The sequence below is a fragment of the Haliotis cracherodii genome, unplaced genomic scaffold (assembly GCF_022045235.1).
Source record: "Haliotis cracherodii isolate W230 unplaced genomic scaffold, xgHalCrac1.p SCAF_13, whole genome shotgun sequence".
In the NCBI taxonomy this organism is placed as follows: Eukaryota; Metazoa; Mollusca; class Gastropoda; order Lepetellida; family Haliotidae; genus Haliotis; species Haliotis cracherodii.
Window position 1 is genome coordinate 15,690,047 of NW_027266268.1, and position 11,638 is coordinate 15,701,684.

Here is an 11,638-nt window from a genome sequence, read left to right on the forward strand (position 1 = left end):
TACGCATCTGGGATACACATCATGCAGAAAGTACACATTTAGTGGTATTAATTTCTGGTTAGGTCATTGTGACGTCATGGATGGCTCGATGGCTGGATAGTTATCAAAAGTTATCTACTAATGCATATGGTACAGACTATTTCAGAAGTGCTTTTTGATTAATTTCTTTGCGATGGTTGTGTATCTTGAAATATGAGGTAAATCTGAATCGTGTTCATTACTTTTTGGGGCGGTGCGGAAGCCTAGTGGTTAAGGCGTTCGCTAGTCACGCCGAAGACCCAGGTTCGATTCCTTACATGGGTACAATGTCTGAAGCCTATTTCTGGTGTACCCCGCCGTGATATTGCTGGAATATTGCTATTCCATATTGCGTAAAACCATACTCACTCACTCACTCACTCACTCGTGTGGTTGGCAGCGTTTCAGTAATAATATTGCAGGGTTTAAGTCCGGTAGCCACAGTTTCAGTTACCGTCTGGTAGGTTTCAGTAATCTGATGGAAGGTTTGGGTATTTGTCTGGTGCACTGACAGAAATAGTTAGTGAAGTTTTTTCCATACTTGGTGAACTTAACTGTCCACTCAGATACTAACATCTTAGAAGATTTTACAAATCAGTTAGTAGACTAGTACAAATTACTAATAATTTATTAGAGATACTATCCATTTTCTTCTCATAATAAACTAACTTCAATATTGTATTTACTAAGCTTGTAGCTGCTGAATACAATTTGCCAAAAAAACAAGTAAATAACACAAACAATACAGGTGAACGATAACATACAATGATTTTCAGTAGCATTTTAAGTTCATTTACACAATACCACGAAAAAGTAATTGGCAGGTAAATAAAATAAACAAATATTGTTTTACACTGGCAAACTAACCAAACATCACTTCTTCATTGAGTTCATATTTAAATTTGGTTAGTCATAAAATAATTAGATATTTACGTGTCTCTAAATGGGGAGCCTGACATGGAACAAGGCGGAAGTGGGGAATGTCACGTTGTCTTGACCCCGAAACTGAATTAAAACAAATATGTGACGTCATTCCCCGAATTCCTTAAAAATATTTTACACCGTCATTTTTCTCAGTGTAGGCAAGGGTTCCGTAATCGCCTGTTAGGCAGGGTTTCAGTAATCGCATAGCAGCCTGGGTTTTATTGAACATATTGCATGGTTTCAATAATCGCCTGGTAGGTTTTAGTAATCGTATTGCAGGGTTTAACGCCGCGTTCAAGATTATTGCACTTATATAGCGACGTGCATGCACGTGTGTGTGGCTGCTTGTACTAGTCTTGACTAATGCCAAGTTTATAGGCCACTGAGATATCTTATCGCAGTTTAACATTAATACACCACTCAGACACAGTATACTGACTCTCTGTTTGGGCCCCTTAATGCCGAGCGCCATGCAAGTCTATAATGTTTGCCAAGTCTAGATTCTGCAGTATCTGAATATAAAGAGAGTCTCTGGGACTATGTTTTCTGTACGATATGTTCATTTCAGAGACTATATGTTAGTCTAGGTTACAACAAATGCCATCTCATAACGTCCTTTGGTATGACGCGGCCGGGGATCGAACCCTCGATCTTCCGCTCTCCAGTTTCAGTAATCGTTTCAGTAATCGTCTAGTGGGCCGGAATTCAGTAATAGTCTAGTGGGCAGGATTTCAGTAATCGTCTAATGGACAGGGTTTCAGTAATCGTTTAGCAGGCAGGGTTCAGTAATCGTCTAATGGGCAGGATTTCAGTAATCTGCTAATGGTCAGGATTTCAGTATTCTGCTAATGGTCAGGGTTTCAGTAATCGTCTAATGGGCAGGATTTCAGTAATCGTCTAATGGACAGGGTTTCAGTAATCGTCTAATGGGCAGGATTTCAGTAATCGTCTAATTGGCAGGATTTCAGTAATCGTCTAATGGACAGGGTTTCAGTAATCGTCTAATGGGCAGGATTTCAGTAATCGTCTAATGGACAGGGTTTCAGTAATCGTCTAATGGGCAGGATTTCAGTAATCTGCTAATGGTCAGGATTTCAGAATTCTGCTAATGGTCAGGGTTTCAGTAATCGTCTAATGGGCCGGAATTCAGTAATCGTCTAGTGGGCCGGAATTCAGTAATCGTCTAGTGGGCAGGATTTCAGTAATCGTCTAATGGACAGGGTTTCAGTAATCGTCTAATGGACAGGGTTTCAGTAATCGTCTAATGGGCAGGATTTCAGTAATCTGCTAATGGTCAGGATTTCAGTATTCTGCTAATGGTCAGGGTTTCAGTAATCGTCTAATGGGCAGGATTTCAGTAATCGTCTAATGGACAGGGTTTCAGTAATCGTCTAATGGGCAGGATTTCAGTAATAGTCTAATTGGCAGGATTTCAGTAATCGTCTAATGGACAGGGTTTCAGTAATCGTCTAATGGGCAGGATTTCAGTAATCGTCTAATGGACAGGGTTTCAGTAATCGTCTAATGGGCAGGATTTCAGTAATCTGCTAATGGTCAGGATTTCAGTATTCTGCTAATGGTCAGGGTTTCAGTAATCGTCTACTGGTCAGGATTTCAGTAATCTGCTAATGGGCAGGATTTCAGTAATCTGCTAATGGGCAGGATTTCAGTAATCGTGTACAAGGCAGGGTTCAGTAATCGTCTACTGGGCAGGATTTCAGTAATCGGCTTGCGGGGTTTCAGTAAACCTTTGGTTGGTTAGGGTTTCACTATATTTGGATTTCATGATCTAGTATTAGCAAAGAATGCAGACGTGTAAGGGTTGACCAGACAGAGCCGAGAGAATTTTAGTTTTATAAATCAGCAAAGTTCACTGCCCTCCTGTCACGGCTCCTGTTAGCTAAGCACTGGTATGCTCCTGGGACATCCTGTCCATCCATTCGAGATATGGGGCCGGGCCAGCCATAAGGATCTCAAGCAACGCGACGCAGTCCCCCTCGGCAGTGTGTGACGACGCAGGACAACGCCCAAACACTTTCTTGTAGATGTTTTGTAGGGCATGGCTCAGGCGGCCAGGTGCCAGGTCTGTTGAAAGAGTAAGGACGTTTGGTTAAACGCTGTTTTGCAATGCATTTCAGTTATATGATTTTCCAGACACGATCTGGCCCTGGACTAGCAAGGAATTGTTGCTGACAAAACAAGTAATGTATCATAGTGAAAAGGGGATCTGAACCCATTATCATATGATTCTAGAATATATAAGGCACGCTACTCTTCACTTTGCCATGCTCACATTCAAGACCTAAAATCTAGTTATTTTACATCACCCTTAGACCGAAATGACTCGTTGGCTATGCATATGACCAATGATGTCTACCCCCGACACGGGGCGGTCGGGTAGCCTAGTGGTTAAAGCGTTCGCTCGTCACGCCAAAGACTCGGGTTCGATTCCTGACATGACTACAACGTGTGAAACCCATTTCCCCGCCGTGATATTGCTGGGATATTGCTAAAAGCGGCGTATAACCATACATACTCACTCACTCACTCACTACCCCTGAAGCGAAATATTACTATATGAGCTTAGATAAAAACTCCTCATTGTGAAGGGGCGGTCGGGTAGCCTAATGGTTAAAGCGTTCGCTCGTCACGCCGAAGACCCGGGTTCGATTCCCGACATGGGTACAATGTGTGAAGCCCATTTTGGTGTCCCCCGCCATGATATTGCTGGAATCTTGCTAAAAGCGGCGTTAAACCATACTTACTCACTCCTAATTGTGCCAGTAAGTCCATGTACACGTAGTCCTGTCAAGAGCCAGAGTCATGGACATCATATTCTTTCAGTATATATTACATGGGCGACAAGTCTATGACAGACTGACAGAAGAATGCTAGCCTGTATTCAGTCGTTTAGCCATTAAAAGTGTGATGACCCGCTTAGGACGAAGTGTTAGGTTTCTCTGTCCCAGAACAGCTCCAGCCACGCGAGGAACAGGCACCCCCATTTCGAAGAAAGAGACCATTAAGTTAAATACTAGTACAAACACAGTTGCAAAAATGTTTAATATTGATAAGGTTGACCGGAGACAAAAGCCACCATTACAAAGAGCCTAATAAATTATATTGTTTTAAAGAGGTTGCATACAAAACTTTTTTTAAAAATCAAGAAATGGGTATATTTGGTATCATTTTGTAGGAAAATATGTCCTGAATCAAATTACGCAATACAAAAACCAAGTCACCGCGGCATTTTTTTGAATAAGTGGCGCCATCTAGAGCTCGAGGCACCGGATGATAAAATCATTTTGCCAATAAAATGGTCCTTTTAAAGTTTGATTATTAAATGAGTGTTTTTAAATAGACATATTACAGTATTGATATGACACAAAACAGAAAAATGAAAATTCAAGTCAAAACATTTTTAATTTCACACATCATTTGATTGATTCATCAGTCAAAAAAGCATTTTACCAAATCAAGATATTTTTCAAACTGGCTTATTTCTTATTTATTCATTGTAAAATAAAAGTATAAAATAAAAACAACATGTTACCAGAGGATATTCGAATTATTTTCAATCAATACAGCATACCTCTAAAATAATGAATCAGAGGAGGTAACTCTTGCCCAAATTTACATTTCTATGAGCTCAAGTACAATTAGCCGCGAGTCAAAGGGACGTAACCGCATTACTAATACTCGCCGTTACATGCGCGTCCGGTGTGCGCATGAACAATGGTATCCAACGTCTTTAATGAGTGAGTGTGGTTTTACGCCGCTTTTAGCAATATTCCAGTAATATCACGGCGGGTCGTCTTTAATGAAGATATTTCAAAAATTGAATGTTTCAAATAGAGACTTCAAACCGTTAACTTTTAAAACAATGACTGAACATGTACATTTAATACCAGAAAGAAAATCCTCCTGTGATGTGTAAATGTGTCTTCTGGAGTGTATCTGGCTATGGACTGGCAGCACATCTCTAACACACCATACAACACCCTTCATCAACCCCTCGGGGCACGCCAGAAACCTTATTTTGTGGGTTCGAATGCCGGTCCACCCCCATTACGTTTCTAGGTTTGTCAGCACTATACCCGTGCTCGTGGGTTCCACCAAAGTTATAAACGACTGAGACCTGCACTTTATATCATAAATGGAGCGGCACACAGGTACTGTATTTCTACGCTGTTTCTAAATGCACTTTAGTGAATTATAACATGTCCAAAACGTCGATTATATTAAGAATGACACTAAATGATGAAGAAAGAAATACCCTCCTGTGTCTGGAATAGAAACATATCTTTCATAATACAATTTATATTCCTATTGTATGATATAAATATACCATGCCAATAAACATTCGGCTAAAGTGAGTGAGTGAGTTGGGTTTAACGCCGCTTTTAACAGTATTCCCGTCATATCACGGCGTGTCAGCTTATTGTGGGGGGAAAGCCCTAAGTGATGCAGGTCTCATACGTTTACCACTTCGGTGAAATCCACGAGCGCGGGTATGGTGCTAAACCTAGAAACATAATCGGGGCGAACCGGGATTCGAACCCACAATCATAGGTTTCTGGCGTGCCCAAGGGACGCAACTCTGCACAGCCAATCGCGGCGCACTTGGCTAATGATCAAACTAAAGCATTACCTCTGCTGGCTAAGAGAGTATCCGCAAATCGAACATGACCCGGAAGCGTTCGTCCTATAGCTCCCAGTTCAGTTTTCAGGATAGGAAAGTCGAAATGGATTCCATTGTGAGCTACCATGCAAACTGGCTCTGGGAGTCGAGCGATGAAGGCGTCCATTAACTCTGCGACATGCACATCAAATGGCTGTTGCCCTGAGAGCATGTCGTTTGTCAAACCTATTGATGAATAAGAATGTGAATGGGTAAGTGAATGTTGTTTAAACAGACAGCAATATTACGGCCTGTATAATAATAATAATGATGATGATGATAACATCATTAATATTAATATTAATTATACTACTACTGCTACAACCACTACTACTACTACTACTACTACTACTACTACTACTACTACTACTACTACTACTACTACTACTACTACTACTAGGGGCGGTCGGGTAGCCTAGTGGTTAAACCGTTCGCTCGTCACGCCGAAGGCCCGGGTTCTATTCCTGACATGGGTACTATGTTTGAAGCCCATTTCTGGTGTCCCCCGCCGTGATATTGCTGGAATATTGCTAAAAGCGGCGTAAAACCAAACTCACTCACACTCACTCACTACTACAACAACTACTACTACTACTACTACTAGCTGTACTGGGTGTCTTGTATCTATCAGCGCGACATGGAGAGTAGGGGGAACCGGCGCCCGGCGCCCTCCGCCCCGTCGAGGTAGTTCCAGCATCGCCCCAAAGTGACGGCACAACCCGGGAAGCGAGTCTACCAGCGATAAGCATAGCTTCATTAGCGTAGAGTATAACACCCATGGCAGCTAGCGATGAAGGAAGGGATCAATGCATTGTGCTCTGACACGACTGACTCGCTGACTGTACATTTTGCACCAAGTAAGACAACAAAGAAGAGGAAAGAAACTCATGAAGCCGGGTCTATGGTTAGGATGCTAGAATGTTAGAACCATGATGACCAGATTGTCAGTGGACCTCTGGGTGATGGGTGATGTACTCAAGACTGCTGTCATCAACAACGAACTCGAAGACTGCAGGTGGACATCGCCATGCTACAGGAGCTGATCAAACCAGCAAGCACAGTGTCGGCTTTGCTGCAAAGGACTCAATGCTCAGAATGATAGAGCCTGCCAAAAATGGAATGGCAGGACCTCTGACCGTCCTCCTCATAACATCTAATGCGGGCATCATCAAGGCGTACGGGTTCCAGGTCTACGACCAGCTCCAGACCATCATCAATGACCACTGGTCAAGAACAGCAGCTACTGGTCAGCGCCTTGAATGAAAGAGCGGGTACTGACCATGAATGCTGCCCCTTCTCTAAGTGACAATAGACACGGGTTGCCCAGTCGTCTAAGGCGCCGCGATTCGCTGTGCAGAGTTGCGTCCCTTAGGCACGCCAGAAACCTATGATTGTGGGTTCGAATCACGGTTCGCCCCGATTACGTTTCTATGTTTGTCAGCACCATACCTGTGCTCGTGGGTTTCACCGGAGTGGTAAACGCCTGAGACCTGCATCACTTCGGGCTTTCCTCCCACAATAAGCTGACACGCCGTGATATGACTGGAATACTGTTAAAAGCGGCGTTAAACCAAACTCACTCACTCTCTCAGTGACAATACGGAATTGCCAAGATGAATGAAGATAGACAGCTCCTCGCTAGCACCTATTCCTTCTCCCCGACTAAGACTTGGCACAAGGTGACACCTCGGTTCAAGCACTGGCGCCAGCTGGACCTGATCATCACCTCAGTACCGTGCTTGTACCTCAGGTATCACATGTTTGGACCTCAGTACCGACCATTCCTTGGTCTGTTGCAGGATCATGTTCCATCCAAAGAGGATCACCACACAACACTGGAGGGAACGACTCATATCGATGTCAGCAAGACCTCACACTCCTTTACTGGTGCCCTGTATGGTTATCTGGTTACTGATCATCAAGACATGTGGAGAACGTGACAAGGGTGGTCGGGTAGCCTAGTGGTTAAAGCGTACCGACATGGGTACAATGTGTGAAGCCCATTACTGGTGTCCCCCGCCGTGATGTTGCTGGAATATTGCTTAAAGCGGCGTAAAACCTCACTCACTCACTCCAAATGTGACGCATCAGTGACCAAAATGATGTTCGTTTCATTTCCCAATTTTGACTTGAACCATATGTTTCCATGTTCGCGAACACCTGTTGTCTTCACTCATTCCTAAACACAAGCTTATTCAACAACGGAGTTGGACGGAAAAAATCAATAATTCGTTTTACAGTCGTACTTTCTCGAGTGTGACATGTTGAGCAGAAGCAGCACTACTAGTAGTTTGTTTTGTTTGTTTGTTTGTTGTGTAACGCCGCACTCAGCAATATTCCAGCTATATGACGGTGGTCTGTAAATAATGGAGTCTGGACCAGACAAATCCAGTGATTGACATAATGAGCATCGATCCACGCAATTGGTATACGATGACATGTATCAACCAAGTTTCTCTAATTGAAGCGTGAGAATTATCCAACGGAATCACTCGTTCGGAATACCCAGCGTTAACCGTTTCGCGGTTGCATGATGAAAACATGAAAACATATTCCGACTGTCACGTTCCAGAACAGCCTCCCTGGTTCCAGATCTGGTAGGCGACGCTCTGATTGGTTGGACCCGTAATGGGAGGTCCTCAGATTTTTTTCAGCGAGAACTAAGATCTAATTTTTTTTTAATTAGACTGAGTGATTGAGTTGGGTTTAACGCCGCTTTTAACATTATTCCAGTTATATCACGGCGTGTCAGCTTAATTAATGTGGGAGGAAAGCTCGAGGTGGTGCAGGTCTAAGACGTTTACCACTTCGGTGAAACCCACGAGCACGGGTATGGTGCTGACAAACCATAAACATAATCAGGGCAACCGGGATTCGAACCCACAATCATAGGTTTCTGGCGTGCCCAAGGGACGCAACTCTGCTCAGGGAATCGCGACGCCTTAGACGACTGGGCCACCCGTGCCCCCTAATGAGATTGAGAGTGTTGATCCAATGCTGCAGGTTCTGTGTTACTTACCCGAGAGCTCCTGGGCTTTGGCTTCGATACCCTTCTGTGGGTTGAGACATATCAACAGTTTGTCGATAACCCTGGGGAGCCTTGGTCCCCCAGCTAAAATATCATCTCTCGACACTGCCAGAAAACAAAGTTCACTGATCTTGACATCTACCAAACCGGTTGTTTCCAAATCCATTATGATAAAGGACTTGATCACTGGTGCAATTGTGGTTTTGGATTTTCGTTTCGACATTGCAGAGGGTGTGTGACTAAATGTTGAACTTGAGTTCTCTGTCGGAAAACCGATAACAGAAGTAGATATATACTTGTGATAGTTGCAATTCCACCTCCTCTATTTTACTAACAGAAACAATGACGTAATATTTTCCTAATTGGTAAACATAAATTAAAAAATCATTTCACACATTTTTTCATCGATGTTAGTTCATGTTAACTGATAAAAGAACACAGTAATAAAGTCTTTAACACCGAATTCACTAGGCTGCCCGACCGCCCCAGCTGGATTAGACAATCCAGTGATTGATATCATGAACATCGATCCACGAAATTGGGCTACGATGACATACATCTATCAAGTCAGCAAGCATGACCAGTCGATCCTGTTCGTCGCTTCTAACCAGAAGCATGGGTTGCTAGAGACCAATTTTAACTCGGAACTTCACGTGTCATACCATATGAAAAGACAAAGGAATCTGAAACTATAAACCTGGTGAAGTATATTGCACTGAAGATACCTTGTAAACATGTATACATGTATATGAATTCCGGTTTAGAATTGGTCCTCATCAACCCATACTTGTTATTATGGCAGAAATAAACAGTATTGATACTCTCAATTGATGTTTATTGTCCGTTATTCCTTGACAATAATAAGTGAAAAGCTCATTCGTTTGGATCTGTTAACATGCTTTTCCTTTGAACGTTAGCGTTGAATGAACAGTGTTGAGGTTCAAGAAAATCTGTGTTCTGCAATAGTTCATGACATGTTTCTCCAACATGGAGATCTTTCAAACTGAAGGTGACAGTGGGTGAGGTCACATGACCAGAAACTAATCCCATGATGCAACACAACTGATTATAAATCACAAAACCTGAACCTGGGGTCAAACCCTGAACCTTTATGCTGCTAGTCCAGTGACATAACCAACAGACCATTGTTAAGGCTGATATATGTACATGAAATTAATAAATTATACATTTTGCACTAACACTTGTTGTACGAGGCGACGTTATTGATCTGACCCAGACACTACACGATTATTTACATACTGTCGTCACTTAGCTGCAATATTGCTGTGCGCAGCTTTAAACGATAAACAGACACGTATGAAATACCCATTTCAAAGGTGGTCTAGTAGATTAATCCCCATTTCACCCCATCTCACCTATTTCCAATCGTCCCCGTGATGCAGCTGTAAATATACTCTCCTCGACCGGCAGGAGACAGGGAAGTTGTCTGGGCTGGGCTGTTCCTGGTAATCACTATGTACAATTTCAATTTCTGGGAAACGATTAGGGGCTATTTTCGATTAGATAATGTTTCTGGTTTCAGTTACAGCTTATTCTTTTTCCACCCAGGAGAATTTTTCAGAGAATCACCAGTCAATCTAAGCTTACGCTTACATTACACGCTCACAATCATTATAAAAAGTATATATAAAGTATTATTTTGTAAATCATTATAAATAGCATATATAAATTATTATTATGAAAATCATTATTATTATCATCTGCTATTGTCTCTTTGTCTCCAACTGAGTTATGCACTTGATAACGTAAAAGGAACCTGGCGTTTATTCACAGGCAACTACATATGACACGTATGTATCTGATCACCGGCAACTAGACACGTATGTATCTGATCACAGGCAACTACATGTGACACGTATGTATCACTGACAAGTACATATGACACGTATGTTTCTGATCACTGGCAACTACATATGACACGTATGTATCACTGACAAGTTCATATGACACGTATGTTTCTGATCACAGGCAACTACATATGACACGTATGTATCACTGACAAGTACATATGACACGTATGTTTCTGATCACAGGCAACTACATATGACACGTATGTATCACTGACAAGTACATATGACACGTATGTTTCTGATCACTGGCAACTACATATGACACGTATGTATCTGATCACTGGCAACTACATATGACACGTATGTATCACTGACAAGTACATATGACACGTATGTATCTGATCACTGGCAACTACATATGACACGTATGTATCACTGACAACTACATATAGGACACGTGTGTATTATTGACAACTACATATGACACGTGTGTATCAATGACAACTACATATGACACGCGACCACTTACAACTACATATGACAAATGTGTATCACTTACAACTACATATGACACGTGTGTATCACTGACAAAAACATATGTCACGTGTGTATCACTTACAACTACATATGACACGTGTGTATCTGATCACTTACAACTTCTCTGAAAAATTCTCCTAGGTTGAAAAAGAATAAGCTGTAACTGAAACCAGAAACATTATCTAATCGAAATTGGCTTCTAATCGATTCCCAGAAATTGAAATTGTACATTGTGATTACCAGGAACAGCCCAGCCCAGACAACTTCCCTGTCTCCTGCCGGTCGAAGAGAGTATATTTACAGCTGCATCACGGGGACGATTGGAAATAGGTGAGATGGGGTGAAAAGGGGTTTAACGTGTGTGTGTGTGTGTGTGTGTGTGTGTGTGTGTGTGTGTGTGTGTGTGTGTGTGTGTGTGTGTGTGTGTGATACACACGTGTCATATGTAGTTGTCCGTGATACACACGTGTCTTATGTAGTTGTCAGTGATACACACGTGTCACATGTACTTGTCAGTGATACACACGTGTCATATGTAGTTGCCAGTGATACACACGTGTCATATGTAGTTGCCAGTGATCAGATACATACACACGTGTGTATCACTGACAACTACATATGACACGTGTGTATCACTGA

General features: G+C 42.3%; 1 protein-coding gene across 1 annotated transcript; it reads right to left on the bottom strand.

Moving 5' to 3' along the window:
- Positions 1–2,842: 2,842 nt before the first annotated feature.
- Positions 2,843–9,981, bottom strand: LOC139458472 (three prime repair exonuclease 2-like). Its single transcript, XM_071239910.1, has 4 exons — positions 9,978–9,981; positions 8,643–8,912; positions 5,594–5,809; positions 2,843–3,027 (listed from the first exon to the last, which is right to left on the bottom strand). The coding sequence occupies exons 1-4, from the start codon at positions 9,979–9,981 to the stop codon at positions 2,843–2,845; spliced, it is 675 nt and encodes a 224-aa protein (XP_071096011.1).
- Between the last annotated feature and the right edge of the window lie 1,657 nt (positions 9,982–11,638).

Excerpts from the sequence above, each read along its gene's own strand:
- LOC139458472 (XM_071239910.1), bottom strand. Across the intron at positions 5,810-8,642 it reads CAAAGCCCAGGAGCTCTCGG|GTTTGACAAACGACATGCTC; the intron begins GTAAGTAACACA and ends ATTCATCAATAG. Across the intron at positions 3,028-5,593 it reads TACTCTCTTAGCCAGCAGAG|ACCTGGCACCTGGCCGCCTG; the intron begins GTAATGCTTTAG and ends CTCTTTCAACAG.